Consider the following 26927-nt stretch of genomic DNA (forward strand, 5'->3'; position numbering starts at 1 on the left):
CTCAATGATCTACAAAGGTCCTGTCCAGCCCAAGCCAATTCATGATTCAATGACTGTCTTTGTGGCAAATAAAAAATTTTCTTGGCAAATTTTCTTTGACTTTCCTGTGTTCTATTAGAACGGTCAGCAAAATAAATCCTTATGAATTTGGATCTTTCTCAGCAAACTGTAGTAGCCTTCAAATGGAAATAAATCAATATAATCAAAATAAAGCAAATATATACACATATATTTGCTATAAATAAATGTGACAAGTAAAGATTGCCTAGTAGTCAGCTTTTGGATGTTGTGCTGTTGGACACATTTGAAGAATGTACTCATAGTTTACCAGAAACAAAGTGAATTAATTCATTTTCTCTGAAAAGTTAAAAAAAACATTCAATAAAGGGATCATGACAGTTTTCAGAGAATGTGGATTAGAGTTTCAGTAGATTATGCAGTAACTTCAATAAGGCTGAGCACACTGCCAGTGTTTGCCAAGCAGCAGTAACTGGTAACTTAAAATTACATTTACACATTTTACTTCTACATGTTTTAAAGCTGATAAAGAACTACTAAACATTAAAGCAACTCTTGACACAACTAATTGATTGAAATCCAGAAATTGGATGTTGTCTAATTATCAAATGAACATCAAAAAAAACAATAAAAAACTTAAAGCCCAAAAGAGGAAATTAATTATCTGAAGTATCTGCACTCATTGTGTCCTATTAACACCGTCTTTATTTCCTTTTTACAAAAAATAGAAATAACAACAGACAAACCATACTAAAAAAAAGAAAATCAATGCTTTTGCCTTGATCTCACTGAGGAGCTACGCAGGCAGAGTCCTGGAGGAAACTTTGACAGTATATGCTGTTGACAAAGGGAAATAAAGATATATGACAATATATCCATGCAAGACACAAAGTACAAAACGTGTTCTGTGGCCTAACAAACATTTTGGAGGTTGCAAGTGTCATAACAATTTTCAAATTGTTACTTCTGTTCACCTATGCCTTTACACAGCACAGCTTACAAACAAGTTACATATACACATATATCATAAAAAAAGATTTGTATATGGTCTAACTGATACAAATTAAGGCATCCTAACAGCTGCTCTTTTGCTGGTGAGGAGTATGTCTCATATTAGTGTTTCAAAAGGCTATATTTCAGATATTTCAGACTAAGTGAGACATCAAGATATGGTTTAGAGGAAGAATTCCTGCACCTCTGGCTCTTCAGTACTCTCTTGAGTGTCAGATTTCTGGATTTTCCAGTTGATGTCATCATGCCTGGAGAAAAAAAAGGAGAAAATTAATCAGTGGTAACACTAAAAATATAAAGGGGCTGGTAATGCATTCATTTACCCTGTTTTGTTCCATTTGTATATACTGAAATCTGAATTCTTGTTTCTCGCTAGGCTTATTTTTCTAGACACATGCTACATAAAATACTTTTTAATATTGTGGATTTTTTTCTAAATTTTAACTTCCATTCTGAAATTACAGCTGAAAACCCATGGGATGATGAGGAGCTTTTAAAGTCACAGCATTAATTAGTGTGCTGTTGTCATGTTCTGGTAATGCACAGAATATAAAAAAATTCCTTGTACTTTAGAGAAAAGTACCAAAGTGACAGAAAGATCCACTACAATCAACACTAGACATATCCTACCCATTTCTGACTCTGCCTGCAATAGAATTATCTTGTCCCCATTAATAATCAGAGAGAAATGAACCTATTTATCTATTGTGTAGGAGATCTGAATGACAGGTTGCCAATTAGAGTAGAAAAATTAGGCACAACATATCTGTAGCATTCATTTTCTTCACTTCCTTTCATATGCGCTTGCTCTGAATTCCCAGTATGTTCCCCTTCTCTTCAATTAACCTTCCAACTTATTGTTGACTAAGCATCCAGTCCATGTCAATTTTCAAACCCATTAAGAGCCTCACTTTTAGTTATTACTACTGAAGAGCAAAACTCCTACAATACAACCATGACTAGCTGGTTTGCTGCTGCAAATGACAGGCACTAGAGTGAGAGCAAGAGTGTGTATGAACAGGTTTACCTTTAACTCACATATTGGTGAGCCTGGCTCTTTGAAGCCAGAATAGCTTTATTTCAGCCTACAACCATCATAAAGAACCAAATATTACAAAGAAAATTATACTTATGGTTAGACAACCTGGTGGTTACTTCAGGGTTTACCAGAAGTTAACCTCATGGACCATAGTTTTGAGTCCTAATAAGAAGTGCATGAGTGATCATTCTGTTTCAAACCTCCTGTTATTCATCTAAATTACAGTTGTCACATACCCAAAGTAATAGCAAAAGGCATAGAACTGAGCCAGGTGAGACAGATTTTCCAGGACTGAGTCTGAGGAAGTAAAAGAGGAGCTTAACTCTTTGCCTACATGTTGGCATTCTACATGCACTGCTGTTATCATAGTGTTAGCCGTGTATCTTTACTGAAGGATGCTTTCTAAGGCCAAGATTTACCTGCTGCATTGGCTTAGGCTTCCAGTGTTGAAAGAGCCTGCAGGTGAGCTCCCCATATACAGGCTCACTAGGCATACCAATGACCCATTTTGGCAGCTCTACAATTGCAATATGACGTCAAAGAGGAAAATTTTTAGCTAATGCAGATATCTCTAGATGACAACACCGAATAGAGATGCCTTCTACAAGTGTGCCTCCTGGCCTGGAGAAAATATCGGTATTGCTAATATTGCTAACTAATTAGTAACCAAATTTCTAACTAAATTTCTAACATCTGCTAGTGCCTGTATCACCACTAATACATCGTCTCATGCAACAGGCAGTGATGCATGATCACAACAGTTTACAAGAGAACAAATGTAAATCTTCTGAGACAAAGTTACTTTAACATTCACCATGTTACTATTAATACAAATGGTTTATATTTTGTTATATATATATATATATATATACAGAGAGAGATAAGCATTATTTTTCTGGAGGATATATTTGAAGTTGTAATTTATCCAATATTTGGCCTAGCAGTGGGATACATATTAGGTTAGATTCACTGTTTTAGAAGCATACCCATTTTACTATCTGACAGACATCTGATGATGGATTCTGCTGAGTGCCCCCATGTAGGAAGCAATTTTTGCTGTTGATAGCTGTACCTAATACAGGGTTTTATATTGGTATGGTGAGTTATTTCTTATTTTAATGTAATTCAGATCTCAGATGATTTAAAGTGTGGGAAAGAACTGTTCACTGGCATACATGTAAGATGGAAAAACTACTACAAGCATTTGCTTGGAATTGTAATATGAAAAAACTAGCTAATCCTTCCAAAAGAGGAAAAAATATTCCAAACCATCCATGCACATCCAGAATTTCCCCCAAGGCTTTAAGAAAAATAGGGTGTATCAAATTTAAAAAGGCCACTAAAAATTTTAGCACAGTCCTCTACTGTTATGCTGTGACTAACCTGAAAAAGTAAACTACAAAGCCTTAATGTACTTTAGGGTATTTTGAATAAAAACAAAACAAAACAAAACAACGCAACCAAAAACAACAACAAAACAACAACAACAATAAAAAAACACCAAAAAAAACCACCCCCAAAAAACTCCCAAAAAAACCAAATGAAAAGACCAGAAGCTGAAGAAAAAGGTGCTGGAAACTAGTTGACAGGAATGTCATCTCACTGAAAGTAGATTTTGTACAACGACTTTAGATTTCAGAAAATGCTAATGAAATTCCTGACTGTAAGGCTGTAGTGTAAAAATGGGCTTAGGACAGTGTTCAGAAATATAACTATCCAATATAAAAATCTGTAAAGGTTTTAACCACCAAAGACTGCCTTGTTTTCAAAAAAGTTTTTCTTTTTTTTCAGAACAGTTCTGAAATGGTAATTACGTAGTCTCCCCAGACTATCCAGGGAAAATTCAAAAAGTGTCCAGGAGCCTGTAGTGCACACAAAGGTGATGCTCTTTTAAGATTTAAATGTCACAGCTACTGGACATCATGTAGTCTATGAATGACAGGCACCCATTTTGCTATTCAAAAATCACAACCTATACAAAGGCTAGCTTAGAAGCTCTGAGAATCTTCAGGTCTCTGTCCTGATTTCTGAAAAGCAAACTACAACTTCCATTCTTATGTGATATTTGGAAATTTCATGCCACACACTTTGGCACAGAGTTTGCCCACTTCCTAATTTGTGGGTACTGTAACAGCCTTCTCAAGCTGTGCCATCTGTGCACTCTGCTCCTTGTTTCCTACTCTCTGGTTCTCCATGTGTCCATGGTAATGGGGACAGCTTTAGGACATGGTGCCTGGACCAGCAGTGCCTGAAGGGATAGCCAAGAGTTCATGCCCAACCATCACCCTCCCAGTAAGTGACTCCACAGACCTGCAGTGGCGGCCAGACTTTCCCTGTCTCTCACTTCTGGGAAAATGCTACATTGCCAGGTATTTCTCACAGAAGAGCAGCTACAAAAGGCAAGTGACAAATTACAACAACTGCCTACATCTGGGAGATGGCTCTAACATAAGGATGAGATTAATCATTTTGCTTGACTTTAAGATCTGGACAGGCAACTGAATGTTTTGACTGGAAGCTGCCCACTGATGTTCCTTCTAACTGCTGCTATCCAGTTTTCTGCACAGAAGTTTCCCTCTTTGTTTTCAGGAGAGAATGAAACCTCTTGGAAATCCTATGGTTTCTGGTTTCACATACACTGTGCCAATGGCTTCTGAACAAGACTCACACTTCCAGTACAGAAATTGAGTTTTTAAGTATGGGAAGATCCTGGCAATAGAAAACTAGTGAATGGAACCCCCTTCCTCCATGTATTAGACATTTAGAAAACACTAACTTGAAGGTGACTTAGGGTCTTGAACTGCAGAATTACTAATATCAAAGTAACTTTACATCTCAGTTTAACAGAAAAAGAGAAAAGGAATTTGTGAGTATTAACAGTTAAGTGAAAATGAGAGATCATTTTTAGAGAGCATTCACCTATAAAATAAACATTTTATCAAGTGTTGCTTTTTCCAATGTACCTTCATGGAGGGACTGGTCTCTACCTGACTGAATAATCCTGATGGAACAGGACTAAATTAAGGAGTTTGAACACTGTCAGAGTTAATTAGACTTTTAAAACACAGATTTAACTTCAAAGTCTAAAAAGTAAGAAAAATCTGAAGAGTAAGAAAAATATGTGAAAATAGAAGAGCACTTAGACTTCAAGTACAGCATTCTGCTTCATGTTCTCTATTTAAAGATGAACTGTGGTCTTTTTGCTCTTCTCATGAGAGGAAATTTAATTTCCATTCTCATCTGGTACTTGACTTTTATTCAACAGAGGCAGAATACTCAGCCAAAGTCTGCTATACACCCTGGTGGATTTATGAGCATGAATACTTTCTGTACTTGCTTGGAATTGAAATCCTGTAGCCAGTTCAATAGTGACATCAGCAGAAATCCATCATAAATTTCTGCTTTTCTAGGAGTTTAGATGTTCATCTACTTCCCCTCTTGTGAATCGATTCCAGTGTTTCAGTTACAATGTTAGCAAACACATACAATTTGAGAAAAGAAGGCAACAGAGATGATAACATTACCATGCATAAGGACATACCAAGCATAGTTATACAGTTCTTCATTCAACGTGCTAGAAGAAAGACTGGTGTAGCTGAAGTAAGGATCCTAAGGAAGTACAACAGCATATCAATTAAGAGCATGCACAGAGCTTCCCACATGGAAAACATGAAAATCTACTAAAACATGCAGTCAGCCACAGTAACATTTTAACAGATTTCTTTCTGTGCCTGAATCTGTTAGCTCTTTAAGATATGTGCTGTGGTCCTTTGGGTTGGTAGGAAAATTTAGTTTTCCGTTTTAGTTCTGATGCTGGCAGCAGTGACATGCAAACACGGTCTTTTCACAGAACAAGCATTTTACGTTGCAAGCATCCATACTGTTAGAATTACCTCATGCAATCCTTCGAATTTCTTAGGGAACTACGAAAACTGCTTGTGGCCTTGCAACCTATCAGAACATCTTTGAGGACAGAACATCTTTTCCCCTGTCACTGTGAAATCTGAATCGTCCACTTTAAAAAAAACCCTGTTATTGTGTTATAAAAATACTTTGTTAAATTGGCTGTTCAACAAGATAGTGCATGTCTTTAAAGACTCAAATCAGTAGTTCATATTGTGATTCTGAGTAAACTTTAAGGAATGCAGTCCCACTTCAACTTGGCCTTTAGGTCTCCTTTTAATTTTTCATTCCGTTTCATTTAATTTCATTTCAGTCTGCTATAGCTTTACTGGTCTAACAGCACCCACTAATATGGACTATTCACTATTTCCCAGTTCTTTCTTTCCACTGTTTCTCTTGCATACTCTTTGCCTAAAATTTTCCTGTATTTTTCTCCCATTACCTTGTCATGCTTTCTATAGTATATAATTTAGTACTGCTGCTCCTCCTCATATTGGCCTGCCTTATGGGTTTTTTTTTCCTCTTGAAATTATTCTTTCACTTCATGTCTTTCATCTACTGCTTCCCTCCCTCCCTGTCTTCCACAGAGGTTTAAATCATATACCATTCCCTCTCACTCACCTCTACGCTATCTCCAGATGCTCACAGTAGTCTCCACTCCACAAACATACTGCACCTACAGTATTTCCTACGTCTGTCTCTTCTATTCAGTACAAAATCACAGAATCACAGAATCAACTAGGTTGGAAAAGACCTTTGAGATCATTGAGTCCAACCTATGACCTGAAACCTTGAAAGATGCATTTGTTCCAAGTATTTTCTCCTTCCTTTTAAACAGGAGGACCAGCCTTTTAACTGCATCCTCTTTCCCTTGGATTCCCAGAAAAGGCACTCTGTTCACTGCAGAAAGGGGAAGATCTGAATCCAGTATGTTTTGCGACAGGCCAGCCATCTGCTGTGACACAAGAAGACTCTGTGCTACGAGGAGAAGGTGGTCAAAGAAGACTTGCTGCTGACAGCTTCAGCATCTAGGGCTGGCTGTAGCTCCCACAGAAGCAGGATGGACCATTTCTGCAATTTTTCCTTGTTATTTTTCTTATTTTGTTGGCCTCATCTATCTTTATAAGATAGGACAGGGCTAGTCCTTCAGTTATTTACTCTTCAGAAAACCCATGGTTTCAAGACTGGCATTCGCATTGTGTGTTTTGTCATTCACTGCAACACCAAACATCATTTCCATGTGAATCACTTCTCTAAGGAAAGCTTTCAACACATTTCAGCACATGAATATGTGAAACATGTGCCCTAAGAGCACAGACTCTGTACATAAGCAAGACCTGCCACTCCTTGGAAAATTCTTCCAAACCTAAAAAGTGGATGGGCTTTCAGCAGGTCAAATAAAGTAAAGTATTTGTGTGCATCATTTTGCAATGGAAAGGCAGAAGGAAGAAGCTGTCAAACTTATGCATTACTTAATGAGACAAGAAAAAAAAAGGCCCCTCCTTTCAGTGTACTCACTGGCTTGTTTCTTCCTTTTGGGACAACTGCTGGATTTCCCTTGCTTTCTGTTGTCTTCCTCCCTAGTGAGGTAAAAGGCAGCGTTGAGGAGGTTCTGATGAGGTTTGCTGTTTGACAATTGTTGTTGTTATTTTGGTTACCACTCAGTGTCTCCATTATGGACCGGAAGGCCCCAAAAGGCCTTTTCAGCTGGTCCCCCGCATGCTCCCCAGAGCTGGCTGGAGCCCGCATGAGTCCTTTGCTCCGGTCTTTGTCCTTTTCCTCATTTAGTTCTGACTCTGCTAGCTCCACCTGCACCACAGGCTCCTCAAAAGTTACTCGAAGTTTCAAATTTTGGGAAGTTCTGCGCTTTGAAGATGGAGACTTGAGAGCACTCTTAGGGCTGGTAGCAACCTTCTGAGCAGTGGCACTGTCTATGCCGGATGGAGAGTTGTCTCCACAAAACTGGTTCTGAGGCACTGTACCAGACTGGTATGGGGCTTCATTATCCGGATCACTGCTCTCCGAAGTAGGGGAAGGACTGTGGCCATCCATGGACTTGGGGACCCTGATACCAAACGGGAAGCGCCGACCTGCTGTGGAAGTGTGCTTCTTAAGCATCATGTTCAAACTCTCTGTGCTCTCAACACTCTCCACTAAAGGCTGAGGTCTTGGTTTGTCAGTTCTTTTCACAGGGGTGTTCTTATGGTCCTCAGAATTACCTGAATCTGTGTCAGACTCGCTGAGAGACCGCTGCATCAGTTGCCTCAGTCGGGCTAACTTCAACTCCCTTTTCTCTGGCAAAATCTTCTTCACGTTCTTGGAGGATGCATGAGCATCCTGAAATTCCAAAGTCAGCTTTTCCTGCATACAGACATTTTCAGAGATTTCCTTCCCCAACAACTGGCGCAAGATTTTATCTGAGTCCTCATCTTTCATCTTAGCTCGAGCGCGACCAGATGAGCTTGTTCCCAAGCTGCCAAGAATCTGAATCCCATCTTGGGTGTTCAATTTACTTTTTGGTGGAGACAGTTCATCTGCTTCAGATGGTTTCCACTGGGGTTTGCCAGAAGGAGGAGATGATGGCAAGCTTAAAGAAAAAAAGAGGAAATGTCACAGCAAAATAAAGGCATATCTAAAGTGTGAAACTGGCATTTCCAGTGTATGGGTCTGTCTCAGTTTATTGTTACTTATCCTTTTCATTGGTACTCACATGGAATTCATTACTGTGATGCCACAGCAAAGATTACATGGAGAAGAATGTAATACTGTTTCCACTCCTATGTAGAATTTGAGTATCTTTACTTTTTCTTATAAAAAAAAGAAAACCTCCTTAAAATCAAAACTTAAAATGGTTATTCAAACACCAAACATGACTTTATGAGGAAAACTCTAGAGACACTACTCCTGTTTGTGTGAGCTGACAAGCAAAAAAATGCCACAAGGCCAAATGCCTACTATCCAAGTCATATCATAATAAAAAAAGTAGCTTATTCTAAGTCCTGTGAAAGAACTACCTCTCTGCATAGCAATGATTTCATAAATCTAACCTGCATCTGGTATTAATAATAGCAACTGTATGAGACCTCATAAAAAGTCAGGGCAATTTGCACTCAAAACCTTTTCAGACTTGAAATACTGAAAAGCAAGAGAGAGGTGACATGAATGTATTTCATTACTAATAGAATAATAAATTAAATTTAAAACCCTAACCATTTTACAGAAGGAAACAGCGATTTCAACAATGCTGGATTTGTGAAGAAGGTAAATTGCAGAGACCTTTTCTTTTCCTGTGACAAATGCTAGAGCTCATTACATTTCCCATTCTTACTTTAAAACACTTTTCCTCTAGGCAAGGACAAGGTGAAAGAATTTAGGTTCTTGTGAGGCTGGCAAGCACCTTCTGCTCTGATGAGTCCATAGTTTTCACAATGTAAAAAATTCACATGCCTATACTAAACACCTCATTTTCAATTAATTTTACGCCTTTTTCCCCCCGTGGCAAACTTAAACACTCTGAAGAACATGCACTTATCTGCAGCACACATTCCTAATAAAAGATATGTTTTCTGAGATCTGGTACTGCCTCCTTGGTTGACGAAAACATCTGTGAGTTCCAACTAGAAGGAAAAGCAGCGGCCAACTCTGAAATAAAATGAGTGTAATTTTTAGACTTGTTCACTTAACTAAAATTATGTTGAAGCATACCCTTTTACAGGAATAATGGATGATGAGGGATCTGCTTTCACCTGATCTTACCTGATACTGAAAGTAAAACAGTCCTGGTGCACACCAGAACTCAGTTGAGAGACTACTTGGAAAGACTAGGTAGCAAAAATCACAGAGACCAAATGAGCTGGAGAACAGCTTTTGGTTCCATTGTCCCTGTTGAGCTGACATGCAGGGAAGACAGATTCCTAAAAAAAGGCAAATGCCCCTTTTTCCAGTGTGGTTTTCTACTTCAGCGGGGGTTTGGAGTTTACAAGTTCCTTTACACAAATGTGTCTCTAATCCTAATGTCTTTGTTATCTACAACTGCAGCTGTTTGCACTTCCCTGAAACAGTGACACATGAAATTCAGGGCCATGGAGTACTTGTACAGAAAAATGCTCAGGATTCTGTGAGAATTCAAAAAAAGCAGTCACTGACCCTAGAGATTCATACTTGATGACCCAAAGCTCTGATCTTCAATAGCTGCAGGAGCCTCTATGCTAGCTCTACAGTTACACATATATGTATCTCCCTAATGACTCTGAAACAGGGAGAAGCACTGTATATGGCTTCCGGAGAGGAAAATAGATTAAATATAAGGATAAACCAAGCTCCATTTGCATGTCAGTTACTTTATTCCTTTCAAAATCATCCTCAGATTGTTGTGAGACTGAAGTCATGTTTGCTTCATCTGCTTCCATGAAGATCTCTCAATGTCAGAGAGATCCAGCCCTCTGTCCTCCTCTTAGTGTCTGAAACATGTGTTTCTTTTTGTGACTTCTGACAGGATACACAGGTAATACATTAAGTTTCCGGAGTTTTGACTTTTTATACAAGCTACAGCAGGTAAAGATTTAATGAGTATAAATTTTACTTTATACTCATTAAATCTTTTTTTTTTCTTTCTAATTTTTTATAGCTTACTGCTACAGTAATGTATGATAGACCAACAAAACATCAAACTTTACTGAAGGGGAAAACCCTTTCCTAGGGTTTCTAGGATCTTCTGCTGTTCATCTAATTCAAAATATACTACATTCCACTATTCCACTGTAAAATTGGCTTTCACTTCTAGGATCTTCTGCTGTTCATCTAATTCAAAATATACTACATTCCACTGTAAAATTGGCTTTCACTCTATTAGGAAGCAGGGACTATTTAATTTATACTCAGCAATTTCCAATATTTATCAGCATTACTTGTTGTCAAGTTCTAGAAGCTCAGCTTCTAGTCCACTAGGTAAAACCTGCACATTTTCTTTACTGAACACATCTACTATTTAGCCAGATCACAGCTTCTCCTGACAACTGATATATTATGAAAGTATGCAAATACAGGCTGCAGTACAGTTCTAGCCACCTTACCTTGGGGATGTGGGCAGTGACTTGCCCTCTGACCGCTGGGCTTCTAAAAGCTGCTGGAGCTGGTTCTGTAATGTCACACGTTCCACAGTCTGCCTGCAAGAAAATATAGGACTGTTTACCTCAGATTGTAAAACGGACTCCGTAAGGAAGTTTCAGGAAAGCTGATACTACTCTTTCAACTTTGTATTACAGAAAGAAGCCCTCTTCACCTGTGATTTATGTACTGAATAAAGAACTTATAAATAAGAACACAGAGAGTTTGTACTTCTGTCTGAATCTCTGCTGATATTTTGCGATCACTGTACCAGAACAACTGAGAAAAACATGTCAGATTATTTATTATACTTCATATAAGGAAAAGGGTGTGATCATAATCAACAGTGAATTGAAACTGAGCGACTCACAGACACAAAAACATGGTAAATTTAGGTCCATTTTGCTTCTTAATTGTTTATAGAAAAGAATAGAAAGTGCACAGATTAAGCAGACACTTCCTATGTTCAGTGGATGGCCTTTGCCATCTGAGCAACAGCTCAGGCAATTACTCTTCTCTTTCTATTTGCAAATGAACTCCGAGAAAAGTTTCTGCTCACTGGAAAGGACTGGTCCAAACTACAGCTGCAGGATGGTATTTGATGTCTGTACCACATCTGCTTGTTGCACAATCTTTCCAAGGGTCCTACCTAGACTCTGTATCCACCTTTATCCCTGTGCTATACCCACCCAAGTGTGGTGTTTTGATCTACACTGTTTTCCAAATAACTTTAGAGACCAGCACTTAAAAAATTGCAACAGTACCTAGAAATTGTTAGTAATGTGAAAGTGATATATATCCACAGTACAAATTTCATTTTCCATTTATTACCTTTAATCACATCTGTTGTCCTGCAACATACCTATTTCCCTAGGAAAGTCTCAGTTGAGCTGCATGTAACCTGCAAACCCTCAAGCAGTTTTACAAGAATTGAAGATCAGCTTGCCACAGAAAGGTCTTCTTTTCCCTGTTTCCATACCATTCAGTCATTCCATTCTTACATCAAAACACTGGTTTTGGTTGACCACCACAGATAGCATCTGTTAACTGATCTGTAATTTCCAGTGCATCTAGACACTGCACAGACAGAATTATGAGAAAACTTCTAGAAAATTAGAGATTTAGAGGTTTTAGTTCCCTGGTCCTGACCAAATCACCATGGGAAAATTACTTTTTATCTGCTTCCCCCAATCTCTGCTTCTGTTGCTGCCTAAGTAATATGTTTTCAGTACTTTTATTCTTGTTGGATATCCAGTTACTAAGGCAGTAAACCAGTGAGCTGGACACTTTCCTAGCTCACATAACAACAGCAAAAGATTTAGCTGTGTTCCAAATGCAGTCTGTATAACTGGCAATGTCAAAGCCAGAAAGAATCCATTTCACTTTTTAGACTAGATGCTGTACTTGCAGGGCTGGCAGGAAAAAAAAAAAAGTATTTTACTTTTAATATATCAAAGTGAGCTTGAAAAGTGCAATAGAAATAAAAGTGTGATCTTGACATACTGCCTTGCATTTTACAACAGAGCCATGCTTTATGTAGATACTTTCTTCCTTTAATTTTCCATCTTCCTTCCTCTGGCCTACACGCTTCTTTAGACTATTTTAGAATTACTCCTACCATTTGTCAGTATTAGCTTATATTGCAGCTCCCCACTATACACTCTCCTATAAGAGCCAGTGAAATTCTTTTTAGGTTTTGATGCAATTAATCTGTTTTCTTTTCCTTTTATCATTCCCTCCGTTACTTTTTTTTCTAAATAATGGAGCTAACAGTTTTTAATGTTTTCAGCTTTAGTGGAGATCTCTGACATGTCTTCTTGAGGCAGTGTTCTGATTCCACTTAAACAATTACTTGTGCTAAAAGAGTTGACGTTTCCTTCATTTCCACAGTTTAACTAGTCAGCACATAAGTCATAGATACCCACACGTCTTGACAGCACTATCCCTAAATATAAATAACATGCACATATATATTCTAAAATAACATTGGAAACTTCTTGGAATAGCAATACTGCAAAGTATTAAAGCAAGACTGATTTAGGAGACAAGGTCACTGTAGCCTCAGGAGTGAGAGGGTATACTTGTTTTATTATAATTGACGGCCAAATTCTGGGGATCTTAGCTCAGCCAGTGCTCCCAGTGAGTAATATGTAAGAACCTTTTGGAGTCTAGTTAGACATCTGGGGATCCCAAATACCTCCTTATGAAATCAAGCTGCTCCATAGATGTACTTTATACCATCCTTGGATTTTTCAGAAGGATAAGGACTGCAAAACCAGGCAAGAGTCTTCTTCCATCATTGCTTCTGGCTCCTGAGCATGAGCCTCTGAACATGGCCCATTGCATCTATCAAAACCACTTGTGGCCTGAGGCCTGCAGCCTAAATAGCATGCAGAAGCTGCTTCTTCAAGCAGAAAATAGATTATTTCACTGGCTCAGTAAACTGCAACAAGGTTGCACAAGAGACATATCTTTGTAGAAGAAGGTGAAAGGGCTGCTGCTGCACTTACTGAAAGTAATCTGAAGCCTGAAAAATAGGCTGCTGAAGGGAAGCAGATTCAGCTCCAGCCAAAACAAGCAAATAAACTCATCAGGAGCCAGGTAAGAATAATTTCAGTGGCCACCTATGCATGCAGTCTGTGAGACAACAGGGATACTTGGATAAGTGTGAATGGTTTTGTCATGAAAGTCACAACTAGATTATTTCTGTGGGAGTAAACAGCCTGCTGACTCACATAACTCCCTTTTTTCCACATAAGAGGTGTGGTGGTTTTTTGGTGTTTTTTTGTTTTGGTTTTTTTTTTTTTTTTTCCTGCTGAATTATGGGGGAGATATATTTCATTATATATTGATATGAGTCGGATGCTAGTGCTGTCTTCTAGGGAAATGCCCCACATTTATGTTTTTCCTTTATGTCAGACGATTGTATTTTTCAGCAAATGGACCAAGTACAATCAGGTACATTGACATATCCAGGGAATACAGTCAGGCTGTAAAATTATGAAAATGGTAAATATTATAATGGTCCATTATAATGGTTCAGTGTTTGTATTTTTCACAGTATAAATCTAAAAACATGAAGATATTGCTAAGAGAAAATGCCTAAGGTAAAGACAGGTAGGTCACTTCCCTGTTACTGTCATGGACAAAAGAGATTCAACACAGGGGTTTTAACTTAATTAGCATAAATATTTCATTACTGGTTCAGGTATTGGGAAACAAATTTTCTAATTTCCCCTTTTCCAAGCTCAGCTTCTCTCCCAGATTAATCTGCTCACCTAGCTCCTCTTCACCATTCTCAGGCTTCACTCCAGACACTTCTCTTGCCCTCTTGGCATTGCTGCAGGTTATTTCCAGTAAGCCAACATGCAGCATAGATCAGGGTTCATGTCTAGCAGTTTCCCTCTGTTGCTCCTTTTTTCCCACCCTTTCCTGTTCTCTAGTGTGGGTCTTTGACAGGCTGCATTCCAATCAGAAAATCACTGGCTCTGCAGCCCTTCCAAAGGATGTACCTGTTCTACTATGGGTACTCCATGGATCGTTTTGACATGTGTCTTCTCCACCTTGGTGCACCTCCAGCTCCCCTGGCCTAGCTCTTCCCTCTGATTCTCACTCTTCTCTTTTCTTTTCCTCTCTGGCATTTTCTGCTCTTTTTTAGATATGTTTTCTCAGAGGTGCTACAAGAATGACTGCTGGGATTTAGCTGTGTCCTGCTAGTGGGTCTACTGCAGAGAGCTCTGTCTAGCAAAGGGACTTGTTCTCACTGAGGCCACTCTGCAGGTCCCTTGCTAGCAGAATATTGCAATTTACACCCAATACAATTAGCTACACATTTATCACCATAAAATGATATAGTCTCCTTGAAATCTGGGGTTGTCATAAGTCATTTTCATGGACTGTGACAGCTGACATCTTGATCACATATCTATGCTGGAACAATATCAGGTCAGTGCTGATGGTTTCTAAGAGTCTTATGAGGATAATGACATGTTAAGCCACAGTAACTGCATCTACAATTAAAGAAAGCAGTTAGGATCTTTTGTGTTTCACAATAATGGGCTCTTTACAGAATGTTAGACAAAAAAACATACCAAAATATTAAAACCAGTTCATATGAAGAAATATAGGATAGAAGATATTTCTTGAGTAGCCATCATACGTTTTGGTGACTTTCCAAGACAAAAAAAATATCCTTCCTAGTATTATTTCTGCTGTTTCTCACAACATAATATCCAGCACTGAAACCTGTATAGAAAAGCATGCTACATGAACAGAAATGATGATCTCTAATGGAAAAGGGAATAGATTTCTTCATACATACTTTTCAGCTGCCACTCCCTTCATGTCTGTACACAACAAACTGCCACAAAAATAACACTTGAAAAACTGAGCTGCCACAGGTGAGGGTACAAATACTTGAGAGCAGGAAAGAGTGGAGAAATTAGATAGGAATACTACTTAAAAATGTCATATGTATGAACAAGAAAATAGATGCTGCTAATAAACTGAAGATGAATTAGGGTATTTAAGATCAATCCCTCTTGCTAACAATGAAACACTTACTCCTTCAGCTGCTTAGTCAGCTTGACAACCTGAGAGGCCAGTGACATACATGTCTCCACAACTACTAAGTAGCGGGAACACATGGTGTGCCCATGTCTCTCAGCACTCTGTGAGGGTTTCTCTCCCACGTGGTTTTGCATGGTGACATTCGCTCCATATTCAACCAGTGTCTGTAAAAATATAAAAGGCAACACTCTCATCTGTAAGTGTAAATCTCTTCTGGGAATTCTGATCAGCACAAGAATGGTTGGACAAAAAGCACTCCTGAATGAAATGCTTGAAAAATGTTAGTCTGAGTCAGTAATTTTTAAAATTCATTCACTGAAAAATCTGTTGGCCACTTGAATTCAAACAACATACCAAGAAAATCCACCACTCAGGTGCAACAGTAACACAGAAGAATGAATTGCAGTTCAGAAGGGCTATAAAGAGACTATATTTTTTATATTATTCCTTCCTCTCCCCTTGAAGTTCTACTAAATTAATTTGTTTTTTGTTCATTCATTTGTACAGTATAGCATCATTCATACAGTGAGTGGGACTACCAAATGAAAAGAGGGGACTTCATTTGGCCACCTATTGATTCTCTCCTGCATCATACTAATAAACTTTTGCAGATGCAGCTATCTATGCATTACAGAACATTGTGATTACTTTACACATGGCAGACCTAGAAAAGAAGGCACAGAACATTTGTTCTAGATCACATTCAGGTTCCAGAGCAGTGTGAACACATTGTTAGCCAGTTTACAGTGGGTGGTGATGAGCTTATCAGGTTTGTTCTTGGGGCCTCCACACGGCAAGGTTTGAAACACACACTTAGAATCTCATTTTAGTAATGTCTTTACTACAATATTTGCTGACTCCTTTTGTTTTTTAACTCTCCATTTTCTACCACAGCAGAATCCCTACGCTTAATACACTCAGTGTCTTGACTCCTTAAGTAAGTAATGTTCAGATATTGAAAGATGGGGCAGATACTTTAGATCAGATAGGCATAAATTTCTCATTGCAGATAAAGAACTGTACAATGACTTTATCAATCTGGTTGGAATCTTGGGGGGGTTAGGCATTAAAAAAAAACTATTGAATTTTAGTATGAAGACATACTAAAATATGTATCAACTTTTAGTCTTCAAGAAGAATAATATCTTCTCTGATGTATGTCCTTGTGTTACCCCCAGTACCAGCAGAGAACCCTAGCTTGCTGCTGGAGAATGATCCAGGTTGTAAGCAGGACATTTGACTTATTCTGAGACTAGAATAAAGAGAGTTCCATGTGCAACGGAAGTTCTGTCCAGCTGACCTCAAGACATCCAATAAGGGAAGCAAGATTGAGACCAAGTCTTCCTTTTTTATGATCTGTTTGTGATAACCACTTAGGAGCTATTTGCATTATTGGAGTAGGTTAAGTAGGACTTAAATATTCTCAGCAGTGCTTTGATACACATTGGTACCAGCCCCTAGGAAAACTTGTGAACCTATACAGCCAGAAACTACAACATCATTAACTTTATGCATACACATGCAGAAGAGGAATTGCATGGTTGAGCTCTTGGGTTACTTGTGCAAGCAGAGCTTGTAAACCACTGAGGGCTGGACCACAAACAGCAGACACAGAGACCTTCTACATCTGCTGACAGAGAAGTGGAATGGGTGGTCTATCTGATGTGCTAAAACCACACAGAAAGGAAAGTTATGAACTCTTGCATAGTATGTCAATAGATTGGGCTTCATTTGCAAAGAAAGAAAACAAAGGAGAGTTATGACCTTGCAGAAAGTAATCACATAGTTTGAAACACAATAGGAGTGACATAAACACAGTGAGTAAGCAGGCCAGGGAATCACTGACAGCTTGTGATTCTTAATTTTTTATGCTGCTGCCTATAGTTCCCTATTTCCTTTACCACTTCTTTCTTCTTACCAGATTACGCACTGTACATTATTTTAAATTAGACTGTAAGCTTATTTGGCACAAGGCTTACTTTGTTTCACAGCACAACAAAACATCAACTACACTGAAGACTGTGAGGTGTTAGTGAAGTGATATTACTGACATTGTGTATTTTTATCACCACTAGATATTTTCATGACTTATTTCTCATGGCCTCACCTCAACAAAAAGCACTTGTTGAATCACATATTTATCTAAAATAAAATAATCTTTAGAATTCTAAGCCATTTAGTAAGGTTTGTTCTTCACAAGGAAAAAGCAAGGCTAGTCTCTTCCTTGTTTACTTTTATCCATGAAAACAGCCTCCAGATGTCACCACTCTGTTCAAAATAATCTACACCCATTTCTCCTTCAAATGCACTGCACCTCTTGATGAGGCACTGTTGAGATAGCAACCTTAAATACACACTCTATGGCAACCCTAAGCACACCCTCTACCACAACAGTCCCCCCCACTAGTGAAAATCATAAACATTTCTTCTATCCATTTTTTTCCAACTGATCAAAGTAATTGGCAAAAATACAATAATAAACCCACTGGATTCAGCATGGATGTGGTGGTTTGTTTATTTTATTCTCATATGAGTTTCTACAGGATCCATTCCTCACGTCTTTAAGAAAAAAGACATGTTCCCTCAGTAAGAAAATGCAGAGATGATCATGTTCTCCAAATCTATTTGACTGTCTTCTTTTCAAGTCTATTCATTCAGCTCAACCTGGTTTTTTTTAATAACATGTTACTCTCAAAACTGGCTTTTATAGAGTTATGTCTTCTTGATGACCAAATATATAAATAGACTGCTACAATAATCATCATCATCATCATCATCATCATCATAGCTCTGCAGCTGTAGATCCAACAAAACAGTGTGCACAAATGTACTTAGCTCTTCAGAGCTTAACCTTTGAAGAGGTTAGCTAATAAAAATTCACTCTTTATTTTTTTAGGGTTGGACTAATTCAAATGTTCTGTATTTGCAGTGGCCTGAAGAGTGATGTGAATTGGTGCATGTGTGGTAACAGGAATAATATGTGTACTGATACATATCTGAGTCCTTTGAGAATTACTGCTCCTTCTTAGACATGTTTTCCTCCCTAACTTGACTTAATCACTTTAATTTTTGTTTCTTGCCTTTCTGCCAAGGGGTTATTTATTCTTTTATCTATTCTTTTCCAATTACTAGTTTGTTTATCTAATACCTCTCTGCAATTTCCTGGAATAATTTTATTATTATTTCTTCTTCAAACAGCTTTTGCTCAAAGTGCCGACAACACAAACACTGCAATGTGGTCCTGTGACTAATTGTTCCAGATAATCTGATGGACAGAGGGTGCATCTGCAATAAGAACAAAGTTAAGTTGCTTCACCTCCAATAATTTACCAGAAGCTCTGATCAACCAGGGACATTCTAGGGACTGGAAGTTGCCAAACTTGACACCCATGTGTAACAACGGTTTGAAGAAGGATCTAGGGAAGAACAGGCCTTTCAGCCTGATCTCAGTGTCAGGCAAGATCATAGAGCAGATCATCTCGGCTATCCTCATGCAACAGGTACAGGACAACCAGGGGATCTCACCCATAGCATGGGTTTATGAAAGGCAAGTTCTGCTTTGACCAACCTGATCTCATTCTACAACAAAACCTGGTGGATGAGGAAAAGGCTGTGGATGTGTTTACCTAGATTTCAGTAAAGCCGTTGATACAGTTTCCCAAAGTCTTCTCCTAGAAAATCTGGCTGCCTATAGTGTGGATGTACTGCTCACTGAGTGAAAAACTGGCTGGATGGCAGAGCTCTGAGAGAAGTGGTGAGTGTATTTACATCCCAACTGTGGCTGATCAGTGGTGGTATTGCCCAGGGCTCAGTGTTGGAGGCAGTCCTGTTTATATAATGAAAAACACGGACAACAGGATCAAGTGCATTGTCAGTAAATTCACAGATTATGCCAAGTTGGGCAGGAGTGTTGATCTGCTGGAGGGCAGGAAAACTCTGCAAAGGGATCTGTACACACTGGATCAAAGGGCTGAGGCCGACTAAATAAGATTCAGCTGTACTGGGGCCACCCCAACAAGAACAGGCTTGGAGCAGAGACTGGAAAGCTGCCTGGCAGGAAAGGACTTAGAGGTGCTGGTTGACAGTGGCTGAGCATGAGCCAGCTGTGCCCAAGTGGCCAAGAAGGCCTGAGTCTACAGTAGTGTGGCCAGGAGGACCAGGGCGGTGACCGTACCCCTGTACTGGGCATGGGTGAGGCCCTGTGATCAGTTCTGGTCCTCTCACAACAAGAAAGACATCGTGGTACTGGGGCAAATCCAGAGAATGCCAGCAGAGCTGGGGAGGGGTCTGGAGCAAAAGCCCTATGAGGTCGAGGGACGTGGGGGCTGTTTAGCCTGGAGAAAGGACACTGAGGGGGGACATGGGTCTCTACAGTTGCTTGGTAAAAAGCTTGTAGCCAGGTAGGGATTTGCCTCTTGTCCCAGGTAACAAGTTAACAGGATGAGAGGAAGTGGCCTCCTCAAGTTGTGCCAGGGAAGGTTTAGATCAGCTATTAGGAAAAATATTTTCACAGAAAGGGTTGTTAAGCACTGGAACAGACTAACCATTGAAGCAGTGGAGTCATTGTTCCTGGAAGTGGACCCAAAAAACAGTGTGAATGTGGCATTTGAAGACATGGTTTAATGGTGAACATGGTACTGATGCTAGTTTGGTCAGACTTGATGATCCCTGAGGTCTTTTCCAACCTTAATTGTTCTACAGTTCTATGGCTCTATGACCAGTCATTCAGTCCAACTCCATGACTTTTCTGTCTGCACTGAACACAGGTACTGGAGGTATCCAAGCTGGTTTGTTCTAGCCTCCGTAAATACTGTAGATGTGCAAGCCTTCTCAGCTGGACAAATTACCCTTTCCAGCACCTATATAAACAAAATCATATTGTTTTCAGTGGCCAAGATGATTCACTGAAAATTAATTAAAAATTAGCATCACTCTTCATTGTAATAGCACAGATTCATTCCAGAATGATAAGTCTGAAAAGGATGGTAGATCTTGATACACTCAAAGTATAAATCATTCAACAAACCTATCTTTTATACTTCCCCTGAGCTGGAGAGCTACAACTACTCAATGGAAAAAGAAACAGAATGAAATTATCAGAGTGATAAGAAAAGTATGCATATCTGCACTGGCTGCCCTTATGTAACACAAAAACATACACACTAGCTGCTTATATATAAACAATATTATTATGCTTTCATCTTACAATACAAGTTACTTTAGGCTTACAACAGCATACTTGAGAATACAATCAAAAACTCAGAGCTCTTCAGTATTTCTGTCTGACTCCTACTGGTTTAAAGTTCTTCATTCTGATACATTTTAATGTATTAATAATTATTCCCACTTAGATTTCCCATAATAATTTTTTTCAAGCTTGATGTTTAGAGGCTACTGCAATAGCTATCACTCTACCTGTATGCATCCTAGATAGCCATGTTGAGCAGCTATGTGAACAGCAGTATTTCCATCCTGGTCGACTTCATCCAGTGAAATCCCTTGTTCTTGCATAAACTGAAGAAGCCACAGAAGGATTTTCTCCTAAGGGCAAAGAAAGGTCACAAAAGATAAAAAAATATTTAAAAGATAAATATACTAGAGGAATAGTGGTGCTGTCATCTATTATTAATATTATCTAATAATCCCTTGTTTTCAGGCTCTCTTAATTTTGTAGGCTTAGTTCATCATGGAACTCTGGTTTGGTTTTTGGGGGGTTTTGGGTTTCTTTTTGCCCCTCAAGGAAAAAAACTGAAATAATTTATTTTATAAAAAGACATAGTAGGAAAAATATGAGTATTGTAACACATTCTGAGAAATTGTACGTAAAGATTGTGCATGCCTCTGTGCTGATGATGAAACTTCAGGAAGAACAACCCATACATGAATCTGAAAATAAAGTTGTGAAATTTGGTCAGACTTCAAAAGCCTCTCTGAAAAATTAAAACAGGATAATGCTCAGATCACAGAGCTTAAAATCTTCAAATCAATAATCATTCCCTATCTCTGTGTGGTCAGTGCTAAGCAAGAACCAACACAACTAAAATCAGAAAATAAAGCTACCCTAAGAACTCAGTGTATCGACTCATGGACCATTTCTATGTCCTGCATTTTGGGAAGGATACGGAGACTTGTACTGCGAAAACTTGCCACAGAAAGTCTGGAAGCCAAAACTAAGGCAGAAACTTTTTTTTTTTTTGCACACACTTTTTGTGTGTGTATGCAATACACATTTATTCAGGTATTCTTTTCTAATAGTGAAGAGTTAGATATGTGCACTAATCTTCTTCAATTTCTTTTTTTTCTCTGAGGAGTTTATTTGAAAAAAATTCTCTCTAGGAACTTCCCATGCCACTCCAAATTAAATTTCATTTTGCCATAATGAATATGATACATGTTGAAAATCTAGAATAAATCTATAAATTACATAGAAAAGTGGGGTCCATTAAAGCTGACTACAGCTGCTTTCCCAGTTTTTCTGTCTGAAAAGGTGAAAAGACTGGATTACCTCCCAGCATAAAACTTTTTTATTTCAACATGTACTTTTTAATATCTTGCATTGATATCTATAATGTCATACTGACTCAGAGCTCCAGTTCAAAGTGGCTTTGTGGATTCTAGTCTTGGTGAGGCAAATGCAGATCGACAGACTTTACCTGTAGCACCTCAGTACTTGTACCTTCAGTGATATATAAGTACATAATCACCCAAAATTAGAAACGTGGAAACTGAAGTAGACCTAAATAAAACAGGACTGAAAGCACATACAGGACTCTGAGCAGTAATTAAGTAGAAAGGAGAAAGAATAAAAATGGAGAAAGAAAATTATAAAAAGGTTGGAGATAAATGTGCATTTTTTGTGTAAAAGTACCACAGAAATTTTAATCGCAATGAAAAGGAAAGGAATTGTCAGGCCCTTGTAGAGCTACTCCTGGATGATTCTGCCCAGTCAAGAATCTGGGTCTCCGCTCACTATTTCAGAGGGCTACTCTGTCTGATATTTATCTTCTTCATATCTTCACTTTAGCAGGAAATTTGTTCTTATTGCAGGGTCAGGACATAGGTATTTTGACTTCTTGGCTGAATGCACAACACAGCTGACAGCCAGCACGGAGAGATGGCTACAGATCACATGTCTATTTAAAATCACTTCTGAGCAATTTTTCAATATGTCATTGGTGTTGGCCAGAAAAGAAGAAGGATTATACTACTATGAATTGCCCCTATGTTATAATAATTAAAAGAAAAATATTTTAGCAAAACTTATCTGCAGAATTGGAAGACAACTACAGCTTTGAAATAATATATTTCTTTGGAATGTATTAGGAACCAGAATGTTAAGCATGTTCTGTAATTTTATGATCACAATCAACATGGAGAAAATGATGCATCTACAAAGCATCATTTTTTTTTTATCAACAAGGAAATCAAGTGGCTGGTGGCTCAATTCAATTGTCTGTACTTAGGACTACCTGTTCATTGAGTGATCACAAGGTCATAGTTATACTCTAACAATTTGTGTTTCAACAAACTTATCCTTAACCAAAAAACCCCCCAAAAAACAGATGTTTTTCACTTAAAACTAGAAAAAACATAGCCAAAATATGCCATATTTCACTTTGTTAACACTCATATTATGTATTTGCAGGAAAAATGTTTTCAGGAATATATTTATAGTCTTCGGTTTATTCAAACAAAATGAAAGATAGTAAGAAAATTCATCAGATGAAGACAATGAAAAATAATAACTTATTTGTTAAGTGACAGGCACCGATAAATACTAGTAAATTATTCAGTATATCTGTTACTTTTAACACCTACAGTGCTTTAGCATGCTGAAGAATACTGACTCTACATCTAATCCTAGCCCCATCATTTGATATAAATTAAATAAGTCGGCCTTCCCAGTATCCCTTCACAGTAGAGGAGTAGGAGTGAGTGAAAACAACACATTACCTTTGTAAAAATGACATTAGACAGGAAGGCAAATATCCTGAGATGTAAAACAAAGGTGTTCTTTTGGGTATCTGCATATCTGAATGTCATACACTCCCTCCCACTGTGGTCTCCAGAACTCTATCACCATCAAGGCGTGCACAGGATCCCTTCTAAATCCTCAGCTGTGCTTTAGGATGGTTGCCCAAAGTCTCCCTAGATTCTCTGGAGTTCAGAAATCACAAACCCTTGGTACTCCCCATCCTCTGCCTCTTACTTGTGCAGTCCATATTACCACAAAATCCCTGATGACTTTCCAGCCCCATGAAGCTCTAAATCAGGACTAGGACGATGTGTACCTAGGACTGCACCACCTTCCTGTGACATGGTGACTGGGCCAGACACAGCTGGCATGCCCTGTGTCTCAGGGCTCATAACTTATGCCCAGCATGAAAAGGCCTCCCAACCATCATGGTTAGTCTTGCATAATCTCATGCTTAAGGAAACCCTTGCTAGGAGTTATGCAGCCAGGCTATAGGCTGACTTGGAGCTTTTGTTCTCTTCAATCAGATTAATTTATGCAGTCCCTCCTCTCCCACTGGAAAAATAAAATGTTGCTGACATGTCCTTGGAGGCAGGCCATGACTGTAGTTTGACGACCTTTAACATAGGAACTTTGCTATGAACTCCCTTCTGCTGCCCATTCAAAATTATAGTTCTTGAAGAAAAATATGGTGCATGTCTAATGCCTGGGGAAACAATGGATGGACTGACTCTCTTAGAAAAGGACTCAATAACAGGTCTTCATTGTAAAAATATTTGTCTTGTAGTTCTGCCAAGATCAGTGTTCACATGGATTATCTCTCATGTAAGTAAAATAAATTAAAGCTTCCAGGACAGCGCCAAGTAAGCATCTAAATTTCTCAAAGTGTTTTTTTCTTAACACAGTTGGGTAAGATAGTCTGGCAGCCCGTCAGCCTCAATATTCCCTCGTGTTTGAGGGTTGTTTATGGATTATAAAAAAAAAGATAATTGGCATTACATATGAACTTTCTTTAGCATTCAGCTAAGAAAATTTGGCGGCAATTTATATATCACCTTTTCAAATTTCATGGGTGGCTGATTGTAGCTGGTGTTTCTTAAGTGGTAGAGTTTCCGTTCTGCTTTGAAAAGAATCTAGATAAAGCATGCCAGATCTGTTTCTGGCAGTAGATAGCATAGCTCACTGAAAAAAACCCAAAATGTCACTGGCTTTAGTTTACATAAATATCTTTAGAGATGAGGAATTAAAATTAGTTTAATCAAGTGAAGATACAAATTTAAGTTCACATGCAACTTTTTCTTCCAAGCTTTTTCTTCCCAGTAGCGAACACTTTTTCTCTAATCCAGTTTTGATCTGGCTCACATATTCTCTATCCTCAGTGCTGGGTTTACAGCAAACTTGCTAACATTAGCAATCTGTATATCCAGCAAGGTCCTATCTTGCACCAGTAACATCTGCAGAGTGGGAAATTGCAGAAGAAGGAGGTCTTTGCACAGCATGTAAACATGTCTGTGTGCCTACAGAAACAGCAGCAGAAAAGGTAGACTCCCAGCTCCATAGCCTTCCAAACTTGCTTCCTATCCTTCCCTGCCCCTCCAGGAAATTCATGATTGGACAGAAGCAGTTAACAACAGAAATATGCCACAATAATTGTATAGCATTGGATGAGACAACCACGCACAGCTACAAATTATTTTCTTAGTGGCTATATTTTTTTTTTCTCTCTTAAGAAAAGTAAAAAGCATTAGCACAAAGATCAGTGAGGTTTGGTGTCCCTGCCAATGTCTGAGGGATTGGAACTAGATGATCTTTAAGGTCCCTTCCTACTCAAACCAGTCTATGATTCTCTGATTCTGTGATTAATCTTTAATGTCTGTTGAAGAAACTGTGGGACAAACTGGTCCATCTGCTAAAGAGATTAGAGTAGAATAACTGATCACTATTCCTTCCACAGTAGATTCTGAAGAAGGTCCCTTGAAGAGGGGTTATTGCAAGATCTATTCAGGAAAAAACAGACATTGTGGGAAGAGAATGTAGTGTAATTAAATGGCATATACTTTCCTCCAGATATTAGCAAAGCAGTGGAACACTGTACTTCAGTGGTGCATCATTGTATTAATAGACAAATTAGTTGTGAAACAGGATTGATTTACAGTTAGCTCAGCTGGCTAGAGCATAGTACTGACAGCACCAAGCTTGTGGGATCAAGTCCCATATGGGCCATTTATTTAAGAGCTGGACTACATGATCCTTTGTGGGTCCCTTCCAAATCAGAATATTCTGTGAATCTACAGCTTATTTTTGTATGTAGTTTTCAATGAAAGTGGCTAAAGCTAGACAGATGATGTTCAAGTTCCCCTACACTTCACTGCCAATATAATGAATTCGTAAGTTGAAAAATTTTGTTGCTCTTCTGGTGTGTCGTGTGAGTCCTCTAGATGACAGCTGATATCTGTAAACATTCTTGGGATTTACTGTCTGACCTAATATGCCAGCTAATCTTCTCCTTGCCATTACTGAAACCTCATAAAACAAAACCCAACCAACCAAACCACAACCAAACAATCAATTTTGGAGGGAAAATGCCATAAAAATTATGCAGACTAAATTGGGAAAGGTTTGACTATACTTCACCAAATTCAGAACACCTGTAATTAAAAGCCACAAAATTACACATATACTTTCATTTAAATTCATGTATAAGCATCTAAGTAATCTTTTTCTGAAAGTAAAAGAAAGTCATACCTGGCCATAGCAACCTGCATAATGAATAAGGCTTGGGTGGTCTTTCGAGCAACTGAGTTCTGCAATAGCTTCTGTTTCGCTCACCATCCACCGAACACATTCCAGCTGACCATTCTAAACAAGCAAAGAAAAAGTCTAAATACCAGCTGTTTCCTTTCTAAACACATCTACTAGACAGCAAAAAGCTTATCAGAATGATTAAAAATTTCCAGTTTGATTAAGAATTTAAAGAACAAGCCTTCTGTCTTTTTCTGCAGAAAGATTGGCGTATTTAACAATTGGTTCCTTTACTTCCAATAATGCTTTGTCATTCACACAAGAGACTGTAAATGTGCTGGAGTTCTTCCTGTAAGTGAGGGTGCCCCAGCACAAGTGTTTCTAACAATGACCTTCATGACTGGACTTCTCCTGGGTCATTGCAATGTTCTGTGAGAGCCTTTATGTGATGTGGCTTAACTAAACTTGTGGCTTGTGATCCTTATTTCCAGAGTGGTTTTCAACACTGATACAATGGTATTTATTTTTCTTGCTCCTCCTTTATACTACTGTAACTCCCATAAT

The 26927-nt window shown here is 38.5% G+C and overlaps 1 protein-coding gene across 2 annotated transcripts in view; it reads right to left on the reverse strand.

Moving 5' to 3' along the window:
* Positions 1-700: 700 nt before the first annotated feature.
* Positions 701-26927, reverse strand: part of SNCAIP (synuclein alpha interacting protein) — a 49766-nt gene continuing 23539 nt past the window's right edge. Inside the window, exons 5-11 of one of the 2 annotated variants that reach the window (XM_066338431.1) lie at positions 26367-26480; positions 21062-21187; positions 15641-15810; positions 11044-11136; positions 7490-8558; positions 5610-5677; positions 701-1277 (exon numbers count right to left, since the gene is read on the reverse strand). In XM_066338431.1, coding sequence (XP_066194528.1) covers positions 1193-1277; positions 5610-5677; positions 7490-8558; positions 11044-11136; positions 15641-15810; positions 21062-21187; positions 26367-26480 — 1725 coding nt within the window. In that variant the 3' untranslated portion in view covers positions 701-1192. The remainder of the gene's footprint in view (positions 1278-5609; positions 5678-7489; positions 8559-11043; positions 11137-15640; positions 15811-21061; positions 21188-26366; positions 26481-26927) is intronic. The other variant, XM_066338432.1, reaches the window with a different exon arrangement.

This window comes from Sylvia atricapilla, chromosome Z (genome assembly GCF_009819655.1).
Source record: "Sylvia atricapilla isolate bSylAtr1 chromosome Z, bSylAtr1.pri, whole genome shotgun sequence".
Taxonomy (NCBI): Eukaryota; Metazoa; Chordata; class Aves; order Passeriformes; family Sylviidae; genus Sylvia; species Sylvia atricapilla.